Source organism: Trichechus manatus, unplaced genomic scaffold, assembly GCF_000243295.1.
Source record: "Trichechus manatus latirostris isolate Lorelei unplaced genomic scaffold, TriManLat1.0 scaffold00048, whole genome shotgun sequence".
Lineage (NCBI taxonomy): Eukaryota > Metazoa > Chordata > Mammalia > Sirenia > Trichechidae > Trichechus > Trichechus manatus.
The window spans coordinates 1,552,307-1,574,946 of record NW_004443984.1 but is presented as its reverse complement, the minus strand read 5'-3'; the positions used below and the strand labels follow the sequence as shown (position 1 = coordinate 1,574,946).

Below are 22,640 nucleotides of genomic sequence, written 5' to 3'. Positions count from 1 at the left end.
GCTGTGCCCTCTGACCTCCAAAGATCTGATGTTCAGCTCTATAATTAGCACCATTGGATAAAGTGGGCCAAATCTCTCTTAACTCTAACCAGTCGCTCCAGGAACTAAAAAGTTGAAGGACACACTTGGGAGGGAGTTCACACTCGCCTCTCGGGTCCAGCTCGATGAAGTCCCGTTTCATCATGCAGTGCTACTGACTCTCAGGGCCGTCACTCTTGTCTGGTATTGCCTGCGCTCTGACTAAACCCTCTTGCAAAAGTTTGCGGCATTCGTCTGGGCGAGACTACAGCTCCCAGAGTTCCGGGCGCTTCCCGGGGCCGATTGGCTGAGTAGTCGGCCCCAGAGGGAGGTGTCGCCCCCGCTTCCCCGGGAAACAGGCATCTGATTGGCTGCGACGCGGGGTTTTTGTGTCCCCGCCCTCCCCCGGGGACCGCAGCGAGCTGAGCGGCGCTGCTGGTGTCAGAGCCGAGAGAGCGCTGGCAGTTCCGCGGCGGGGATGCTGAGGAGGGCTGGGTCTGCGAGCAGCCCTGGCCACTGCGGACTTCCGAGGCGCTCCGGGCCGTGAAAACCCCCGCGCCGCGGCCAGTCGCAGGAGCCCGAAGCCATTCACCGTTCAAGAAGCCGGGCTGGAGGAGAGTCCAGTACAGCTGCGGCCGTTCTCGGATTCTGGGCTTTCGGAGCGTTCTGGAACCCCGATAAGCACCTCAGGGTTCTAGAACCTCCCGTGCTGCCCCGGGTCGCGGCTTCCTACGTGCCTCCGTCCAAACCGCCGCTCCGGTGCACAGGTCGTCGGCGAGCCGAGGCTCGGTCCTGGCGCAGACCATGATCGTTGCAGACTCCGAGTGCCGCGCCGAGCTCAAGGGCTACCTGCCGTTCGCCCGGAGTGGCGGCGGCGCTGGGGCCGGAGAGGTAAGCAGAGGCCGAGCGACGCCACTCTTCGCTTGAAGCCCGAGTCGCGTCTGAGCCTCTGGCTGTCCCAAGATAAGTCTGTGCACCCTTTGGATTCGGGGAAGCGGAGTGAAGTGCGTAACCCAGAAGTAGGGTTGCATCAACTGGCAGCCTCGGCCCTCGCAGCCCTCTCCCCCCGGGGCTGCGCTGCCCTCCCTGGCTCCCTCGGACCCCTGGCCAATGAGAAGGGAGCCTTCCCGAGGTTCTCTAGTGTTTGGTCTCTGGTCGAGAGCGTCTTCAAGTCCGGGCAAATCCCGTCCGGAGCTGCCCGACAGCTCCTCCCCGCCCCCTTCCGCAGATTCCCTTCCTCTTAGAGGGGGCAGGCGGGCAAAGGACTCTTTCTAGGATACGTCCCCGCTCCGATCCCCCAGCGCTTGGCAATCGGGCACCTAGGACTGGCCCGCGAAGGCCGACCAGGTCCCCCTCCCCGCACCCTCGCTCCTCCTGCACCCCCTGATTTAGAGAGGCTTGCGATCGGCTAGCTTGAGGGGCGGGGCCGCGGGTGCTCCGGGGGCTTGGCTGGCTGCCCCGCCCGTGGCGGCAGCGGCGAAAGATGGATGGAGAGGGGCTTGGGGTGGGGGGAGCCCAGGCTGCGGCTCCCGAAGCCTAGCGCAGATTAGGCTGTGCCTTTCTGAGTGGTCTGATGGTGCAGAAGTTTGTTTTGTAGGGATCTCCCCCGGAAAGGCATTGCAGTGAGGCCAGGAATAAGGTTGGGACTAATCTGACTAACAATTAGTCCCCTCATTCCTGGACCAGCGATAGTGGACCTACTAAATGCCAGGCCTGCTTTTTTTCTAAATCCTCAGGACTAAACCAGCAAAATTCAAACTATACAATAGCCCCATTTTACAGGATGAGAAAATTGAGGCCCAGGAAGGGCTTAGGGATAGGTTTCCTTTTCTAACCTCACCCAGGGAGCTCATTCTTTGGCCTAGGTGTCCCTAGGATTTCAGAGTGTGCTTGGCACTTCAGAGAGTTTTGCTTCTTTCTTTTGTTTCCAGGCAACTTGGAGCAGGTGTGTTGCTGGGGCTGGGAGTCAGAGGAGGGCTAGTCCTAAGCTATGTGACAGGAAAAATCTCTGCCCTTCTCTGAACAGCATGGTTTCTGGGGCTCCTAGCTTCAACGGTAGATGGTTTGTGCCCTGGGTTTCTGTTAGTTTGAGTTTAATTCCACCACCCCCCATCCTCCCCTGCCACACCATGGTTTAAGGGGCCTTGGTGGCCCAGTGTTAAGAGCTCAGCTGCTAACTAAAAGGTCAGAAATGTTGGTAGTTCAACCCACCAGCCACTCCAAGGGAAAAAGATGTGGCAGTCTGTTTCGGTAAAGATTTACAGCCTTGGAAACTCTATGGGGCAGTTCTATTCTGCCCTATAGGGTCTTTATAAGGATATAGAGAGGTGGGTCTCAAATCATCTTGATGGGAACGGGTTTGGTTTTTTTGTTTGGACCACGGTTTAGGAGCTCCATGGGGAGGAATGGTCCCCCACTCTTGTTCCGTCTCAGCTATGTGACTTTGACCAAATCTTTTTACTCTCTGAGGCTGTTTGTTTCTTTCTTTGTGAAAAAATGGAAATGTTATTACTGAGAGCACCTGGGCACTAGATCCAGAGTTAGCTAGGTTCATGTCCCAGCCCTCCCATTAACTTGCTATGTGACCTTGGCCAAGTGATCACCTTCTCTGATCCACAGCTTCTTCACTTGGGAATTTGATAGTATCCCTCAGTGATGATCAGGAGAATTAACTGAGAATACAAGCAAAGACTAAAGCACAGTGCCTGGAACATAGTAACTGTGTCAGACATGCTAATTTCCCATTTGTCAGTGTCTCACAGGGGAATGCCTGAGCTTACCCTCCTGTCTGAGGTGAGAGACCTGTGCATCCATCTCTGGGACAGTGCCTGAGAAGTGAGTGCCTGAGGAGAAGGCTCCTGAGGAGAAGAGAGTGCTGCAGGTGGCTGGGGCAGGCTGTGAGAGAGTGGCCTTTAGATGTCAACAGTGGGGAAAGCTGGTGGTGTCTGGTAGAAAAGAGGACCTTGGGAAGGAGGTGTGTGCTTAAGCAGGAATCCTTAGAAGACAGCAGGGTGCTGCTGATCTTATAGAACCTGATGCCCAAGGCCCCATTGAAGATCCAGATGTGCAGCCTCCTCAACACCTCATCACTTCACCACATGCCTTTCAGGGGATCAAGGCCTTAAGAAGTGTGTATCTCCAGTAAGTTCTGAGAGCTTCACTCTAGTGTTGGTAGTATGTTTTCAGAGTCTTATTAGGCTATCAAATTACTTCTTCAAATATGACTTCCTCGGGGAAGCCTTTCCCCCCCCCATGAGATAAGCATACCCACTTCCAGCCCCCTTCCCCTGCATAGGAGCTTTTATCCCAATTGTAGTGAAACAGTTGTGTAATTAGGTATTTCTTGTTTGTCTGTCTTGCTGAACTAGAAACACCTAGAGGCAGCAACCCCATCCTGCACATCTCATCCCCTGCCCAGCACTGTTCTTAGCACCTGATAAGTGCTCATAACTATTTGCCCCATAATGGCTTAGCTGAACCTTGTGAACTGTGCAGGCTTTGAAGTCAGATCTGAGCTTGTGCCTGTCTGGGACAGGACCTTTCTGAGCGTCGGCGATTGTCTCTAAGGAAGGGATAACAAGACCTATTTCCCAGGGTGGTTGGGTGAAGTCAGTGAGATCAGATGTGTAAAGCACTTAGCTTGGTGCCCAGCTGTTGGTGGCATACAAGAGTACGGCACCCCTCCCCACCTTCTATCCAAGATTGGAGGTCAGGGGCTGCTTGGGCTGTATCTTCCTCTCAGATATAAACCCAGGCAAGTGTCAGTTCAGGTGACCAGAGCAGCCGATGAGCGTAGTCGGGCTCTTCCCTTCCCCAGCCAGCAGAGTAACTTAGCAGGTGCCTGTAACTGAGTCTTACCGGAGGTCACAGGATGAGGCTACTCCAACAGGCTGGTTGACAGAACCCTTGGAAGCCAGACTGAGCTGAATTCAAATCTCCAGGCCTGGGTCCACTCCAAGAGGCTATAGTGGTGGAGTGGAAAGGACCTTGGAAGCTAGGCAGACCTGGGTTCAAATCTCAGATTGGCCACTTCTCACCAAAAAAAAACCAAGCCCATTGCTGTAGAGTTGATCCTGACTCATAGCGACCCTATAGGACAGAGTGAACTGCCCTATAGGGTTTCCAAGGCTGTAATCTTTATGGATGCAGACTGCTACATCTTTCACCTGCAGCAGAGTGGCTGGTGGGTTCAGACTGCCAACCTTACGGTTAGCAGCCAAGCGCTTAACCACTGTGCCACCAGGGATCCTTGGCCACTTCTCAGTTGATATATAACCTTTGGAACCTTAATCTTTATTTGTGAGCAAAATAGAGATCTCTCCCCACCCCCATTCCCAAAAACTGATGTGAAAATTAAGTGAAACCTGTGTACAGTGCCTGAGCTAGTGTAAAAGTTTAGTGTGAGCTTAAATTAGAAGCCAGACACTGAAATGAGGCGATTATCCTCTTTTTACAACTTGCCTGAAGGCCTCCCTGTTGATTGAACACCTGACTTGTTCCTGCTGCTCCATGTGACCCCCTCAGTTGGAACTGTAGGAACAGCCACCGTTGGCCCTCCCTATGCCTCACACCAGGTGTATTACCTTGAGCATGGCACCTGCCCCCTCTGGGTTTCATTTTCGTCATCTGTAAAGTAGAGGTGGGGATCATGTCTCTATCTGATATGCTGAACCTGCACCGTCCAGTATGGTGGCCCCTAGCCAATGTGGCTATTTAGATTTAAATAAATTAAAATTAAAAGTTCAATATTTTAGTCGCACCCTGGTGGCATAGTGGTTAAGAGCTCGGCTGCTAACCAAAAGGTTGGCAGTTCAAATCCAACAGCTGCTCCTTGGAAACCCTATGGGGCAGTTCTAGTCTGTCCTATTGGGTCGCTATGAGTCAGAACCAACTCAACAGCACCTAACAACAACAGTCACATTTCAAATGCTTAGCCACAGTCGCTATAAGCTGCTGTATTTATTGGACAGTACAGGTGTTGTGATTGAGGGCAGTGGATCCCAGCGGCAATGGGTAGAGAGAAGGAGCTTCTCACGGCTGAGGAACCCCAGATAAAAAAGCCTTGAGGCTACTGAGACCTTGAGAAGTTTAGAGAATGAGAATCCCAGCTCTGTCACCTCCTTCCCAACTGAGGTTGTATGAGTGACTTGATTTGACGTCTCTGTGCCTTATTCCTTATCTGTAAAATGAGGGCAATAGTAGTAGTTAATAGGAGTCCCTGGGTGCCACAAATGGTTAAGCCCTCAGCTGCTAACCAAAAGGTTGGCACTTGGAACCCACCGAGAGGCACCTTGCAAGAAGGTCCTGGTGATCTGCTTTCAGATTACAGCCATGAAAATCCTACGGAGTACAGTTCTAGTGTGCAGCACAGGGGGTCACTATGAGTTAGAATAGAGAGTAACTGGTTTGTTAGTTTAGTAGGAGTTCCTTCCTTGAAAGTGTAGGCAGTCCATGTGAAGTAAATGCTTAGCCAATGGTAGGCAGTGTTGTTACTTACCATTATTATTATTGACTTCCTACCCCAGGGATAGTAGTCCTTGAGTGGTGCAGAAGGTTAAGCGCTTGACAACTAGCCAAAAGGCTAGTGGTTCAAACCCACCCAGAGGCACCTAGGAAGACAGGAAGGGCCATCTGCTTCTGAAAGGTCACAGCCTTGGAAACCCTTTGGAGCAGTCTACTCTGCACACATGGGGTCACCATGAGTCAGAATCAACTTGATAGCAACTAACAACAATTCCAGAAATGGGAGAAGAGCTGGTTTGGAGGTGTCATCTTTTGGCAGTGGGACCCTGCCCGTCTGCATCCCCTGTAGTTGTGGGTGTCAAGGTTAGAGAACCATCCAGATTGTCGGAACCATGGATTAGAATCTACTTGGTTTTGCCTTCAGGGCCTTGTACTGACTGTTCCTTCTGTCTGGAATGCTGACCCCCCTCCCAGATCTTTACAAGCCCTGCTGTCTTCTCATCATTTAGGTATCAGCTCAAAGATCACCTCCGCAGGGGCTTTCCCTGTCTAAACCAAAACCAAACCCATTGCTGTCCAGTCAATTCTGACTCATAGAGACCCTATAGACAGAGTAGAACTGCCCCATAGGGTTTCCAAAGAGTAGCTGGTGGATTCAAACCCCTTGCCTTTTTGGTTAGCAGCCAAGCTCTTAACCACTGCACCACCAGGGCCCCTGTCTACTCAAACTAAAATACTGCATGCACCCCTTCTCCATCATAACACTACCTCCTTGCTGTATTTCATTTGCTTTATAGAACTTATGATTTGAAATCCTATTCTTCTGTTGTTTGTCTTACTCCATTATATTTTAAGTCCTAACAGGGCTGAGACTTTGTCTTTTCATTACTGTATTCAGGCTGCCTGGCAAGTAGTCATCAAAAATGTTTGTTGGATGAACAGATTAATTCTGGTTCCACTGGGAAAGCACTTAGCACAATACTTTATACTTCTTAAAGTGATCAGTAAATAGTACAAAACAGTGAGTCCCCACCCTGACTGGATATTGTGCTGGGTCCCCACCCCAGACTAATTAAATTAGAATTACTGGGGGTGGGACCTGGGCATAGGTATTTTTTTTGAAAGCTTCTCCAAGGGATCCTAATATACAGTCTGGACTGAGAAGCCCTTGTTTGAAATTAACGATGAAGTCAATGATAGCTGGCTTGTATTATATACTTACTGTGATACAGGTACTGTGCTACGCATTATCTCATTAATCTCTTGACTACTCAGTGAGAGTAGGTACTATTACCCCCATTATTTGGTGAGGAAACTGAGGTTCACATAGCTAGCAAATAACAGAGCCCAGGCAATTTGTGTCCAGAGCCTGTAATTTTTAACTGCACTCTACTATCATAATAATAATAATAATAGCTGTTATTGTTACTAGGGCTGAAAATGTTTAGGGATCCAGACCCTTCACTTATAGACCCTCAGATATTAGCTCCTCCCCTTGGCAGCTCCAGGGAAGATTTTGCAGTGAGAAGGGATCCCAGGGCTGCTCCCTGTGCCTCCCAGTACCTCTGCCTGCCCTCCAGTTCTGCCCCACCCTGCTGGTTTTCTATCTGTTCTCAGCTCCCCTGAGGGGGAGGCTCAGTGTGTGGAGTCAGCAATCCTTATCTCCCAGACTGTGCTGTTGGGCTTTTTCCCTTAGGTGAGGGAAGAGGGAAGCTGAAAAGGGAGTGCTTGGGGACTGTGGTGGTTACTACCCTGGACTTGGAACAGCTTGGCCTGGTAGGGCCCAAGAGTGTGGGCTGAAGGGGGCCTGAGTAGTCAGCCCAGCCACCTTCTTGTCTAGGATTGAGACTCAGAGAATCTAGGTTACTTTCCCAAGTCTGGATTTTAATGGGGGGAGGGGGACTGTCCCTGTCCAGTGAGGGGCATGACTCTGGTTTGGGTAAACTGTTTCCAATGCCAGTGCTGAGATGACCCTTCCTCTTCCCCTCTCTGTCCCAATTAACAAAACAAATCAATTAAAAAAAAAAAATCCTCCTCGAATCCCATTCTAGGACTAGGAGAGGAGATTCAGTAAGTATATGACTGGTGGTTTCTAAAGAGACTCAAGTACATCATATAGGAGCACTTTCTCCCACATGTCAGAATAGCTGCTCCCATCAGCCTTGCACACTCTGCTTCCATTCCCTCCACACCTCTAGTTTCTCCATTCACAGACTAGTATGAATGATCTGACCCTGCTCTGAGCAAAATGTGGTCTGGTAGTAAGGGGACTTAAAACAGATAATTGGAAGATAGTGTTTTCAGAAACAAAAACACTAGAAATTGTGGAGTGACAGAAGAGGGGCCTCCTGAGGGCCAGGAAAAAGGTTCCCAGACCCTGATGTGCTGTAATAGTTAGCTCTGCAAAAGGAATGACCAGTGGGAGGGCAGTGGGCCTGGGTCTGGGCCACTGATTTATCTGAGGGGTTGTGGAAGGTTAAGGCAGGGTTTTAAGCCAGTTGATAAGATTTGTACTTCAGAAGGTTTACTCTGACTGCTGGGTAGAGGATGGATAGTAGAGGGCAGGCTGTGGAGGCAGGAAGACCATTTGTGGGGCTGGGAGCAGTGGTCTAGACAAGGGATAGTGGTAGTCTATGAGGAGTAAAGAAAAGGCAATTTGAGAGTGGTTGAAGCCCTATCAGTAGTACTCTGGACTACTGGGTTACCAAGCTCTGGATGCAAATGATGGGATATTTTTCCTGGCTGGGAGTGGTCAAACCATGCTTCGTGTGAGTTCTTCAGGGCTGCCAAAAAGGTGACCCACTGGAGATGTGCAACATGGTGACTTCCCAGATCCCTCCCACCCAGCACTGCTGGGGCTCCTGGGTCACTGCCCAGTTCCTGATGAAATCAGCCCTCTTGCTATGAGTGAGAATTGACTCAATGGCAATGGGACTACCCCACCCACAAAACAGGGTGCATATCTCCCAACTGGCTTCTCCATGCTGGATGTACCAGAAAGGTAGTTTTAAAGCTCACTGTGGTCCCTTATGTGAGGAGGAGGAAGTTGGAGAGATAACTATCCACTTAGTCTTCCCTTCTACACCAACTAACCATGATGTATCTTCTCCTAGGAGCAGAGGGAGAGACGGTCTTGGCGAGGCCCTCGAGGGCCCAGCGCCTTCATCCCAATGGAGGAGGTAAGCTTGGAAGGGAGTAGGAATCTGGTCCCTAGAAAGAAAGGATGGAGCGTTGGGTGGGCAGGAGTCTTTTCCTGTCCCTTAGAATAGAACCTTTGAAACTACCCCTTCAGATTCCTGACTTGTTTAATTCACAAAACAGCTTTGTAAAGTAGGTGCTGTCAATCCCATTTTACTGGGAAGAAACAGGCTCAAAGAGGTAAAGTAGTAATAATAGCTAGGTGATGGCAAAACTTTAGATTCCCAGGTCAGTGCCCATTTTTCCTTAAGAAGATAGAGCTGTCTGTGTTTCTCTTCTTATCCGTCACAGTGCATATATTAAACCATTTTTTTTCCTGCTTTATGTTCATTGAAAAAAAAATTCCAGTGTTTCAGAGAGCGCTGGTCTCCTATAATCCCAATCCCCACAGAGATAATCACAACCATTTGCTGCTGTTTTTGGGCTTTTTTTTCGTACAGATACTTATTTTCGGTACAAAACCAAGGTCATAGTTTACAACTTGGGTTTTTTTGTTTGTTTGTTTTCACTTAACAATACAACTGAGACATCTTTCATATACTGAGTCAGTTCGTTCATTCATTTATTCAATAGATATCTATTGAATGACTAATCTGTGCCAGGCACTCTTCCAGGCGCTAGGGATACAGCAGTGAACTAAACAGCCAAAAGTCTTTCCATCATGGAGCTTACATTCTAGTGTGTGTGCGTGCATGCGTGCGTTTGTGCGCACACTTGTGTGTGTGTGTGGGGGGGGGATGGATTAGTACCTTAAAAATACGTGTATGAAAAAAATAATAGTTTCCTCATTTTCCTTTGGCTTTTAATCAGCAAAGATGAATGTTTTGTTTCTTTATCCTTTTGTTCTCCTAAATGTGTAGGCCAGGTGGTGAATGAGCTGTTAAAAAATGTTTAAATGCTCGAATCTCCCTCCTTCTTGTAAATGTAAGATGAAGAACCACCCACTGATTTCTTATGTCTGTAGCCCAGAATTTTAAGCTCAAATGTTATTGTTCTTATATATATATTTTTTTATTTATAAATAACCACTCCCCTTTTATAATTAAGGAAAGAAATAGGTTTTTGGGTTAATCTGACATTTGCCAGATCTGCGAGCAAGGAACTAAACCTCTCTGGGCATTGATGTTCTCATCTGCAAATTGGAGAAAATAATAGCATTCACTTCACTGGATTATTGGGAAAATTCATTGAGATAATGCAGGAAACCTCCAAGCTCCTCAGCGCCTGGCATGGAGAACAGACTCAGGAAATGTGAACTCTTTTGCACAACCCTCCCTCCCCCCCGGTTGTATGGACTTGCAATGTTAGAACAAAAGCTCCATGAGGACAGGAGAAACTGCACTTTAATCTCTGTGCCTATTTTCCTATCTAAAAATGGTAAAATGCCTAATACGTATTTGTTTAATCACTTAATGAAATGTCTTTTCCTCCCCTAAAAAACCAAAAAAAAAAAACAAACCCTTTGCCGCCAAGTCGATTGCGACTCATAGCGACCCTACAGGGCAGAGTAGAACTACTACCCCATAGGGTTTTCAAGGAGCAGGTGGTGGATTCGAACTGCTGACCTTTTGGTTAGTAGCCAAGCTCTTAACCACTGTACCACCAGGGCTCCTTCTTCCCCTAGGTGGGACATGAAGGTTGTTTTCAGTTCCTTGCTGTTATAAATCCACTGCAATGACTATGTTGGTCTCTTTGTTGGGGAGGGCAGGAGGGTAACCCATGTTCTCTTCACCTTTTCTTGATAGATCCTTCAGGAGGGAGCTGAGAGCCTGGAGCAGCACTTGGGGCTGGAGGCGTTGATGTCTTCAGGGCGGGTAGACAACCTGGCGGTGGTGATGGGCCTGCACCCCGACTACCTGAGCAGCTTCTGGCGCCTGCACTACCAGCTGCTGCACACGGATGGGCCCCTGGCCAGCCCCTGGCGCCACTACATTGCCATCATGGTGAGTCTGCCCAGGCCTGACTCCTGTGGGAGTGGGCCTAGGGAGGCTTCTGCCCTGGGATCTCTCGGCTGGGGGCTTCCTGAGCTGATTCCATAGACCAGAGAGAGAGGAAGCACAAAGCAGAGGAAAGCTTGGCTTCATCCGACCAGCCATAGAATGTTAGATTTTGAAAAGCAGTATCTTTTGTGTCTGCGTTACAGATTGGGAAACTGAGGTGAGAAGGGGTCAGATGACCTACCCAAGGTCACACAGCAAGCTGGTGGCAGAGCTAGGGTTAGAACATAGATTTCCTGCTCCCAGGCAACAGCAAGTCCTGTGATGTCTCCTCCATGGGGTACCCACCCTTAACAGGGCACAGAAAGAGGGAGGGTGACCCAGGCTCTGTGCTTCACCCCATAGGCTGCTGCCCGCCACCAGTGCTCCTATCTGGTGGGCTCCCACATGGCTGAGTTTCTGCAGACTGGTGGTGACCCTGAGTGGCTTCTGGGTCTCCACCGTGCCCCCAAGAAGCTGCGCAAACTCAGCGAGATCAACAAGTTGCTGGCGCATCGGCCATGGCTCATCACCAAGGAGCATATCCAGGTGAAGTGGGCAGAGAGGCGGGTCCCCGAGGGAGCCCAGAGGCTGGGCTGGGGGCAGCCCAGGGACAGGCACTTAGCGGGTCTGGCCTTCCTTCCCTTCCAGGCCCTGCTGAAGACGAGTGAGCACAGCTGGTCCCTGGCCGAGCTCATCCAGGCCCTGGTCCTGCTCACTCACTGCCACTCGCTGGCCTCCTTTGTGTTTGGCTGTGGTATCCTTCCTGAGGGGGACCCAGAGGGCAGCCCTACCCCCCAGGTACCTTCGCCCCCCAGTGAGCAGAGCAGCACCCCCAGCGGGGACCCACTCAACAACTCTGGGGTAAGTCACCACCGGCTGGGACTTGGTAGGGGAGGAAGCTGGCATGGCCTCTGGTCGTTTGGTAGAAGCTCCTGCTTGCTTGTCTCCTCACACTGAGAGGCCTTAGAAAAGTTATTTGAGTTTGAAGCTCAGTTTCCTTATCTCTGAAATGGGGATAAAGAGGACTGTAAGGATTAAGTCACAGTGGGTTGTGGGATTAAATGAAATAACCATGTGATTGGCCTGTCAGCATGTAGCCCCATAGGCTCAAAGTCTCCTAGTTTTGAGCATTTCAGAAATATAAAGTGAGGTGGCCTCTTACTCTGTGAGTTGGCCTTGTTAGTTTTAATATAAAATTATAGATACTTCAAAAATGTCTTACCTGTGAGGGAAGTTGATGCTCAGAGAAGACGTGTTTATTCTGTAGCTTCTTAAACTTCACTTTTGGAAGCCAGGTCATGCGAGCTGCCCAGCATGTGCCCGGCACAGAGGGTGCGCTGGGCTTTTACAGTCGCCTAGGAAGCCTGCATGTGGGAAGGGTGTGTGGAGTTTCCTGGGGCCGAGGGAGGGAGGAGGAATAGATGGTCACCACTGGGCCCCCTGCACCAGGGCTTTGAGGCCGCACGTGACGTGGAGGCTCTGATGGAACGCATGAGGCAGCTTCAGGAGAGCCTGCTACGGGACGAGGGGGCATCTCCAGAGGAGATGGAGAGCCGCTTTGAGCTGGAGAAGTCGGAGAGTCTTCTGGTGACCCCCTCAGGTACAGGATCACAGGTGTCCAGGTTCCTGGGGCTGTCCACCTCTGTTCGGGAATAGTCACCTCTGCACCCCATACCTCCTCTGTTCTGGAGGCAGCCAGGCCTGACCACCCTTTCAGTAGGTGTCTGAGCATGGACTTTGGGGTCACACTTGGGTTTAAATTCTGGCCTCTTCCCCTTATTGGCTGTGTGACCACTGAAAAATCACCTTCTGTCTCAAAGCCTCAGTCTCCTCACACGTGAAGGATTGGTATGTAGGATAAATGCGGCAGCAGAGTCCAAGCTCTTAGCATAGAGCCCAGCCAAGGATAAGCAACTCCATAAAAAACTGCCACCATTATTATTGCTTGGAGCCCTAGTGGTGCAGTAGTTAAGAGCTTAGCTGCTAACCAAAAGGTCAGCAGTTTGAATTTACCAGCTGCTCCTTGAAAACCCTACGGGGCAGTTCTACTCTGTCCTATAGAGTTGTTATGAGTCGGAATTGACTCGAAGGCGTCAGGTTTGGGTTTTTGTTTTTTTTGCCATTATTGCTATTATGATTACTAGGGGCCCCCCTCCTCCCCCAGGCCTGACCCCAGCTGCAGTCCTGGCCCCACTCGCTGTAGTAAGGGACTTTCTCTGGCCCTCTACTCTGTGCCTTCCCCTGCCCTCTATCGATGGTTAATTAGAAGTTGAAGCCTGCCTGTGTGTGTGCTGCATGTATCAGCCTCATGGTGGCCTCTTTCTGACATGGTTTTCAGCTGACATCCTGGAGCCCTCTCCACGCCCAGACATGCTGTGCTTTGTGGAAGACCCCGCTTTTGGATATGAGGACTTTACCCGGCAAGGGGCTGAGGCACCCCCAACTTTCCGCGCCCAGGTAGGCCTCTCCCTGTGAGTCTTGGCCATTGCTCCAGATTAACAAATAGGTAGGGGATAGATGGTTTAAATGGTTATGGAGTTGGGCACCTCTCTTCCTACCTTAAATCCTCAAGATTCTATTAGGGGAGTGGGGGACCCTCTGGATCCTGAAGGAACCCATCTATGCCCCAAGCTCAGGGGGTCCTAATCTTAGAGAAGAGGTCATCACCAAGATGCATCTTCCTCAGCTTCTTAGGCCCAGAGCAAGCAGTGTTGTATTTGTGGAGTGGGAAGAGGACATAGAGAGCAAAGGTGTGCTCCAGAGGTCCAGAGGATGGGGCCTCTCTGGCCAGCCTTGGGCCCCAAAGTCTCTGTTCACTGACGTCTTCCTGTGCTCCTCAGGATTACACCTGGGAAGACCATGGCTACTCACTGATCCAGCGGCTCTACCCTGAGGGTGGACAGCTGCTGGATGAGAAGTTCCAGGCAGCCTATAGTCTCACCTACAACACCATGGCCATGCACAGCGGTGTGGACACCTCCATGCTCCGCAGGGCCATCTGGAACTACATTCACTGTGTCTTTGGCATCAGGTGGGCATGTGTGACCTCACTGAGGGTGTGTGTATGGTGCAAGTTGTGAACTGGAACTCACAGTTCTATTTCATTATTCTTGTTTTCTGTTTTTCTTTCTTTCTGCCTATACTGTTTTTCAAAACAAATGCATTTCTTTGCTGATTATAAAAGATAATAGAAGTGTTCGTTGTGTGAACCTTCTAAAATGAAACTCTTTAATCTCTCCTCCTAGAGATAGCTATGGTTATATTTGATGTTTTATTTCCATTCCAAGGAGCAGTCCTTCTCTCATAATAAATAAGGACAATGTAAATGCGTATAAATGGGAGTCTTTAAATAATGCCACATATGTTTATTCAGTGAAATATTAGGCAGCTGTTAAAAATGACATTAGAAGTTTATTTATATCGACATGGGAAAATGTTGAAAATGTTTTGCGAGAAAAGAAAACTGGTTACCAAGCAGAATCTTCTTTTTGTTCATTTTCTACTTGAAGTGTGTACATGCATGAAAAATATATAGAAGGTTGAACTCTAAAATGTTATTTGATAGAGATTATCTCTGTATAGTATAGTGTGATGAATTGCATTTTAATCTTGTTGTTTAAGTATTTCCTGATTTTTTAAGTAGGATTTTTTTTTTTTTTAATTAATGGGATCATACTCAACATGTTCTGCAACTTACTTTTTCACCTATTGATCATTGTGAATCACCTTCCTTTCAGTATTTTTAGATCTTTTATACTTTTTAACAGCTACACAGTATTCTGTTATGGATGTATCGTAATTACTCAGACATTCTTCTTTTGGATATTTAGGGTATTTGCTGTTTTTCACTATTTCAAACACCATGGGCACTGACTAGCCTTATACATAAATTTTTTCTAGGTGAGAAACTACTTGTCAAGGATATCACGAATCAATTTTTTTTTTTACCTGAAAGAAATCTAATTTCATACTCTGGATTATGGAAAATTCAAAGACTAAGGAGAAAAGCAGTTTCCCAAAATTCTATCACTCCATTACTTTTTTTCTTTTCTATGAAATTGCTTTTGTATATTTGAAATTATAGTGATTATTTTATTTAAAAAAAACATAATATATTTGATGTAAAGATAAACAGCCTGATTTTAGAAAATTGAGAAAACATAACAACAATCATCCATGATCTCATCAGCTCTTCCTATTGGCAGGTATTTCCTTCCTGTCCTTTTTCTATGTGCAAATAGCCAAAGTGTATATAAGTCTACAAAAACAAGATCTGTTACCATTTTCTTGCCTGCTCATTTTACTTACTTTACTCATTTAATAAAGCATAAGCATATTCCAGTGAACACACGATTTTTTTTTTCTTTTTCATTTAACAGTTTATTCCAACCATCTAAAAAATTACTCCAAATTTTAAAAAAAGTACGTGTTCCTTGTAGAAAACATCTGTTGCTCTGTGTCACTGGCTGTGAAATCCTATTTCACAGAGTGGGCCGAGCTGTGCTTCACCGGCTATCCTCTTGCTGGTTGTTGGCGGGTTTGGAACCTAGGAGAGGCCAAGAACAGGCATCTTAGTAGGTGGTACAGGCTAATCTGCCCAGCTCTCAGGTCCAGGCTTCCTCACCCTCCACATGGTGCTTGCTCCCATACCTTTGTCTTCTGAACTTGTCTTCCAGTTTTCAGCCAGCGTTTCCCATCCACACTGATCTGTGATGCCTTTGGCTACCCTGGCCTACTGGTCTGGGGAGTGAACAACGTGCCTTCTAGACTTGTCACCAACTTTGACTTTGAACAAGTTAATGTCTTCTCCAGGCCTTAGTTTGCCCGTCTGTAAAATGAATACCAGCTCCTTTTGATCCCTTCCCTCTTCCCTCTCCAGGGTGAATATTTGCACTGACCTCCTGCCCCACTTTCCATGGCCTTTACTCTAAAGTAGTAAATATGGCCTTGGCACCGGGCAGAGCTGGGTTTGAATTCTAATTCTAGCTGTATGACCTAGGACAAGTGACTTCACTTCTCTGAATCTCAGTACCCTCATCTATCAAGTGGGGCTTATGAAACTTGTTGCATACAGTAGTTTTGAGAATTCCACCAAATAGTTGGCACATAGTTGGTACTCAGTGTAGCATGCTCATTCTCTGTGCATCCCTATGAGTCTGGTGGCCACTGCGACACGACATCAGCTTTTTCTAAGAGGAACTGGCTTCTCGTTGCTTCCTACCTTCTGCCTATTCTCACCACTTTGTGTTCCTTCCTCTGTGGGGTGAGCGGCGGGGCGGGGGGAGCTACCTCTGGGAGTAAAGGATGAGTGACGTGGTTGGGGCCTCTCCATCCAGATATGATGACTATGACTATGGGGAGGTGAACCAGCTCCTGGAGCGGAATCTCAAGGTCTATATCAAGACAGTAGCCTGCTACCCAGAGAAGACCACTCGGAGGATGTACAACCTCTTCTGGAGGCATTTCCGCCACTCAGAGAAGGTACAGCCCATCAGGGAGGGGTGAGCCCTCCTTCCAGGGAGGTGCCAAGGCTAGAGGAACAGAATGGAGTAGACAAGCCCAGCCAGTGGAGGGGGCAAGGGACCAGGACCCAATGAGGGAACCCCAGACTGAGTCTGTTCTGCCAGGTGGAACACCTGGGCCTATTGTTCTGGCTTTAAGTCCTACTCCACTATGTGATTTCAGACCTCGTTTACTCATCTGTAAAACAGGAATATGTGTTCCTGCTTCACAGCATCCTCAGTGGCAGCCTGGTGGACCTGGGTTACACGGTAGCACTACGACTCAGTTGCTGTGTGACCTTGAGCAAGACTCTTTGCCTCTCTGAGCTTGTTATCTTTACAATGGGAATAGATACTGCCTACATTTCAGGGTTACTGGGAAGATGAAATGAGGAAATGTATTTAAACCCCAGATCCCTAGTAGGTGATCAGTTAGTAGTAGCTCTTGGGATTAGCTTGGGAAGATAAAGAGACTAGTCATGACAGGGATGAATGTGCTTAAAATTATTCACACCAAATTGCTGAGAGCCTTAGGAAAGGCAGGGCAGCTCTGTAGGGAGGGGAGGTGACAAAGTGAGTAGTCAGGGATAGTGGCAGTCTGGGAGGAATGGGGAGGGTAGGGTTTAACACAGTTGCCAACAAGCCGTTATCTGTACCCTAGGTCCATGTGAACTTACTGCTTCTGGAGGCCCGAATGCAAGCTGCCCTGCTCTACGCCCTCCGTGCCATCACCCGCTACATGACCTGACTCCTACACAGGATCTGGGCCCGGAGCAGCTGACCCTGCAAGGACTTCTCTGTCTGGAGACAGACCCAGACCCTTTTCCTGTCCCACGCCCACCCACCCCACTCTGGGGGTGGGCTTGTGTGTGACCTGCAGCCCCAAGCCACACCCTCCTTTTTCTCACTGGAATGGACAGGATCATTGCACTGACTCTGGGATCCCAGCGCTGCCCCTGGGAGCTAAAAGAGGACTAGGAGACCCCAGGGGCCATGCCCTTTTTCCTGCCTCTGCCCCCAGAGGCAGAGGGCACAGGAAGGAAAATGAGCCCAGCACGGACATGTCTGCCAGCAGGCTGGGCCCCAGGCACCACGAGTGCTGTGACCTCCCTGGACTGGGAAGTCCCTGGCTGGCCCTGAGAGAGGGGCAGACACCTCCAGGGATTGACACTCCAGGCAGCTCTGCCCGCCCTACCCACCATTCCCAGATTTCATTACCTCCTACCTACCATTCACCCATCAATGTGAAAGTCAGGGCTCCAGCTGGTTTGTGTGCCCAGCTCTGCATAATCCTGCTCTGTTGGTTAGTCAGAAGGCCCTTTGTTCCCCAGTTGCCCTAATCCTAATGTAGTTCTTTTGACCTTCTCCCTCTTAACCCTTTTCTCCCATGCCTGATGGTGTGGGTCCCCAGGAGAGAGGCCAAGCACATCAAATAAGTGGAAGATGTATCTCTAGAGACTTTGGGCCTCTGCTGGTCACCTTGCCTTCTGAAGAAGAGGGAGTATTAGATTATAAGTTCTTTGCTTTTTGGTCCTTTATGGTTGAGGGTCAAACCTCCTCAGGGCCTCTACCCTGGAGCCATAGTCAGGATCTGAGGGGAGGGAGAGAGGGAGAAATCTGTTCTCCCCAGAGCTGTACCTGCCCTGCAGAGGCTGGCTCTCCACTCTCCTATCGCCTATCCACAGATGTTTGCCAAAAGGTTGAACCTTTATTGGTGGCTCAGATGGCACTGTGGCCCAGTGGGAGAGGCAGGAGTCACGAGCGTTCTTGTTTGGGCCCTGCCACCGGCCAGGGTGACCACGGCTATGTTGCCAAACCTCTTTGACCTCTGTTTCCATGGTTGTAGACTAAGGAGTGGTCTAGATTTCTGAGACGTCTGACTCTTCAGCCTGGGATTCCCAGGCCAATCTGCCAGCAGCAGACGGATTTCCATGCAGGATCTCTGCGGCCTCTGGGGACCCCTTTCCTGCAGTCAGTCTCTCCTGGCTGCTTTCTAAGAACCCGTGTCCCCATCCCAGTTTCTGTCCCCTCTCCTCAATTTTAGGCAAGTTGCTTGGAAGCAGAAGCAGCCAAGGACTGATCCCAGGCACTTTCTATAGCAAACAAGCTGTGAATTCTGGTTTATCTTGCCCTTCTTCCGACAGTATGTGCCTCCTCTCTAGCCAGTTTGGAGGTGACTGAAGAAAGGCAAGGGCCAAGATACTGCTGCTTCTGACCTTCCTCTCTGGAGCGGGATGAGAGAGGAGCTGGGTCAGTGTGCCACATTTCATACCCGTGCAGGCACGGGAAAGCAACTGGCACCCCTTTCAGGCCTCAGACCCCTCTCTGTAAAGAGGCTGGGCAGGTGGGAAGGGGCCCCAGCATTAGTGTTTGGATTCTGGAGGAGACATGGTGACTTTGTGAATGTCCCCTGGATGGGTGGGAAGGGTTATCCAGTGTTCAAGTGCAGAAATCTTTGGCTTTGCTACCAGTTCCGTATGCCGACAAATAAAACTTCACCGACGTTTTGTTTTGTACTTCTTGTTAATGTTGTCTTTTTCCACTTCCTGGGGGTCAGGGTTCACCTTGTAGTGCAAGCAGGGAGCTACGATTGCATCATGAACCTGACCTGCTGCCCCTGCTCTGCCAGGCCCTTGTACCCAGTGACTACAGGGTTGGCAATGGTTGGCATCGAAAGTACTTCTGTCTCTTGGGTGTCCATCTGCAGCTGGCCTGGCCTTGTGGAATAATAATGACTACGTTATGTTTCTGACTAAAGCTGGCCCTGTTCTGGCTACTTTGAGGGTATCTGTCTCAGTCTACAGCAATTCTGCAAAAGAACTGAGACTCAGAGGTAAAATACATTGCTAAGGCCACAGCCAGTCTGTGCTGGAGCCAGGGTTCCAACCTGGGTCTGCTTGACCCTGACGCCTTGGCATTTTATCTTGCTGCTTTTACCACTACTGGGCTCACCCTGGAGTGAGGGAGTCTGTTTGAGAATCTCAGGGGAGACCCCTAGTGTTCTCTGCCCCACCACATTGTGCCCTCCTGCTTCTGATCCTTCCCTCCCCAGCACCAAGGAGATAGAGCCAGGCATCAGTGGTTAGATGTGAACCCCAAGTTGTGCCAGTGCCATTTAGTAGCTATGTGACTTTGGTCAAGTTGCTTAACTTCTCTGAGCACCAGGAACTCGTACGCCTACCAGGAAAACCACATCATGACTTAAGAGCTAAGCCCTCTCCCACTTCCTCTAACTACTATGCTATCATAAAATCACAGCTGGGTCTCCTACAGGAAGCCTTCCCTGATTGACTCCATGTCCTCTTTCCCTTTGAGGCACTCCATTTTTGCAGTATTCCTTTACATGTGCTCTTCCTTCTAGAATCATTTGAGAGGGTGTGAAAGTGAATTAGACTTGGAATTCAAAAATTGGATTCTGGTCCTGATTTTGCCACTTATTAGTCAAAGGGCCTGGGAGGATTGAATTAATCTCATTGTGCCACAAATTTCCTTGGCCATAAAAATGGGGGTAAAATGTTTACCTTGCCTGTTGGGCCTGAAGATTATGGATGTGTAAGCTATAACCTGCTGAAAGGGTGCAAGGAAGACGTAAGTTTGATACTTAACTTCCCTTCTCCTGGAGCCGTATCTTCCAATTTCTTTCCAGGCAGCATTTACTGAATGTGATTGTGCCAGATGTTTTCAAAATTAATCTCTTACTCATTACAACAACCCTGGGAGAAAGGGGTGGTGTTCCCATTTCACAGATATGGAAATGGACCCTCAGGTGAAAGTCTAGGGAATGCCAACTTCACAGACATTCAAATTCTAGCGTTGACATTTAATGTCTGTTTATCTCTATGCAAGTTACTTTAATCCTCCCTCAACTTCCTTATCTTTGGGAAGAAATGAATTCCTAGGTCACAGGAGGTTGTGAGGATTAAATAATGCATGAAAACCACCTAGCAGTTCAGGTACATGGCACCTAGCACTAGTGAGCTGTTCAGTGTGCCCAAGGTCATGCAGCTGAGCTAGGATTTGAATCCTTGTCAGTCTGATTCCAGAGCTCTTTGTTTTGTGTTGTTTTTGTCCCCAAACTCTCTAAGCCCTTGATCTGCATATTTTTATCTTGTTCACTTCCATGAGCATGTGGAATTGAAAATGCTTGGCTCCAGATTGTGTCTAATAAATCTGTTTTATCCTTCTGCAGTCTGCAACCCAGGACCTGGGCACACATAAAATGCGAAGTTTGGAGTTTGGGTGAAGTTATTGGTTACTAGATTCTTTGTTTCATTTTTGAAGGCATGTTTGGTTTGAGAGTGGATAGAAAAAGGAGGTGGGTGGGTCCCCTCCAGCAAGTTTTAAACATTCACCTGAGTCCTGGACAGGTGGAATGGAGCAGTGCTTCACAAACTTTTACGTGTATTAGACTCTCCCGGAGGACCAGTGGTTGAAGGTGGAACTTGGAAATTTGCATTTTTAACAGCCCCCTGGTGTTCTGATGCCATGGTTATTCTTTCATTCAACAGCACCTAATATGTACCATGCTCTGATATAGCAGTGAACAAGACAGGCATGTTGCTGCCCTCTTAGGAGTCACTGTTTAGTGGAGGAGATAGACACTGGATCATTACACAACTAATTATCTAAGTTACAATTGTGTTCAGCACCTCAAAGGAGAAATATGAGGTGCTATAAGAGCATTTATCAGTTTCTCAAACCTAGCAGCAGAGACTTTTCTTCCAAGGAAATATGTTGGACTTCTACAGAAGCTAAAACACATCCAAGAAAAACAATTTCCCACCTACTGAAGCACCTTCTTGGAACCTGAGGGCTCCATGGAACAGAATCAGAAAACTACTAATCTCCAGTCCTCTGTAGTGGATGCTGTGGTGGGCTACATAGATGAAGGCACTCATTCCTTCCCCCAACCCCACACTCCATTGGGAGTGTTGGCTGCTGAAGGATTTCAGCTGAGCCCCTCTCTGGTTGAAAGGAGCTACCTAGCTCAAGGTTTCACCCCCACCAGGCACTCTACCTCCCTCCAATGGCTGGTTGATGGGAGAGTGTACAAAGACCTGGCCCCTTGGCCTTCATTTGAAACAACTCTGAAGGATTATCCCAGTTCCAGAGCTCCCTGTAGGATCAGGTGACGCCTCTATTCATTGCAGACCAACTTCTCCTTTTGCCCAGTCCTGCTTCTCACTCTTCTATGACACTGATCCCCAATAAAACTCCTCTATATAAATTTCCATCTCAGAGTTAGATTACCAGGATACTTGACCTAAGACACCCTCTTATGACAGATGGTGAAACTAAAGACCAGAGAGGGGAAATGACTTGCTTGAGGTTTCACAAGCCTGTACCTTCAGATCCTCTTCATAGTTTGTCACCCCCTGTCCCAGAGTCCTGCAACTTCTCTCTCCACTTTCTCTTCCTAAGGTTGGAGGTAACAGCTGCAATGCTGAGAGAGGCAGAATAGAGTCTCACTCCCATCCCCACCGCCATGGCTGGACACCTCAGGCAAGTCACTTCCCTCTCTGGGAAGAGGGTCAAGTACACAGCCCATGTGCCCCATCTTCTTTCAAGTCTGCCTCAGTGTGATGCCCCAGGTTCTGAGAGAAACTGCCTCAACTGGTTATAGCAGCAAAAGCCCTTTGCCTCATATCTGAATCACCTCTGACCTCATGACTGGTTCACATTGATTCTGTTTCATTTCTGAGTGTCCGAACTCACATTTCAAAAAGGAACTCCTTTTCTTTGTTCATGCCAACATTATTGAGTACTTCCTGTATCCAGACCCTGCCTGATGCTGACAGTATAGCAGTGAATGAGACAGACACAGTCCTGGCCCTCAAGGGCCTTATAGTCCAGTGGGAAAGACGAACATCACACAAATACTTGTCCTAAATCCTGGAGGGAAAAGCACAGGGAGCTACTGAGAGAGTACGGCACTCAGTGTGAGGGGTTCCCAGAGGGCATCCTCAGGACCTGAAGGATGAGAAGGGATTGGCCAAGGATGGGAGGAGAGAGGGGAGTGTGGAGCAAAGGCTTCTGGCTGAGGAAGCAGCATGGGAGAAGATTTGAAGCAGGAAGGAGAAGGCAGTGTTGTAGGGACAGAGGGAAGAGGGTGAGGCTGGAGAAGGAAGCCCAGGGCAGATCAAGAATTTTGGACTTTGTTCTATGGACAACGGAAAGTTTTCAAAGATGATTTTGTTGTTTACTACAAAATAGATATTATTTACTAGAAGAAGGAGTGGAGAAGGTAGTAAGACTTATTTAGGACTCCCTATGTGGTGCAGTGGTTAAGCCCCCAGCTACTAACCAGAAGGCTGGTAGTTCGAACCCATCAGTCGCTCCATGGGAAAAAGATGTGGCCATCTGTTCCTGTAAAGATTACAGCCTTACTCCTATTTAACATTGTGCTGGAAGTTCTAGCTAGAGCAATAAGGCAAGAAAAAGAAATAAAGGGCATCCAAATTGGTAATGAAGAAGTTAAACT

At 48.6% G+C, this 22,640-nt stretch overlaps 1 protein-coding gene across 4 annotated transcripts; it reads left to right on the top strand.

Annotated features, from left to right (window-relative positions):
* The first annotated feature begins 484 nt into the window (after positions 1–484).
* Positions 485–18,601, top strand: SESN2 (sestrin 2). 4 transcript variants are annotated; one of them, XM_004377038.2, is made up of 10 exons: positions 485–909; positions 8,595–8,660; positions 10,425–10,622; positions 11,022–11,204; positions 11,307–11,519; positions 12,108–12,258; positions 12,997–13,115; positions 13,499–13,689; positions 15,995–16,139; positions 16,821–17,588. In XM_004377038.2, the coding sequence occupies exons 1-10, from the start codon at positions 823–825 to the stop codon at positions 16,905–16,907; spliced, it is 1,440 nt and encodes a 479-aa protein (XP_004377095.1). In that variant the 5' UTR covers positions 485–822; the 3' UTR covers positions 16,908–17,588. The 4 variants fall into 4 exon arrangements, with proteins under 4 accessions (XP_004377095.1, XP_023587821.1, XP_023587823.1 ...); XM_023732053.1 differs by having other exon boundaries at positions 667–909; positions 11,022–11,519; positions 16,821–18,601; XM_023732054.1 differs by lacking the exon at positions 485–909 and adding an exon at positions 2,808–3,159 and having other exon boundaries at positions 11,022–11,519; positions 16,821–16,907.
* The last annotated feature ends 4,039 nt before the right edge of the window (positions 18,602–22,640 follow it).

Bases quoted from the DNA above. Each gene is read 5' to 3' on its own strand.
- SESN2 (XM_023732053.1), top strand. From the start codon at position 823: ATGATCGTTGCAGACTCCGAGTGCCGCGCCGAGCTCAAGGGCTACCTG. The intron at 910-8,594 runs GTAAGCAGAGGC...ATCTTCTCCTAG, and splicing joins GCGGCGCTGGGGCCGGAGAG to GAGCAGAGGGAGAGACGGTC. The intron at 8,661-10,424 runs GTAAGCTTGGAA...TTTTCTTGATAG, and splicing joins CCTTCATCCCAATGGAGGAG to ATCCTTCAGGAGGGAGCTGA.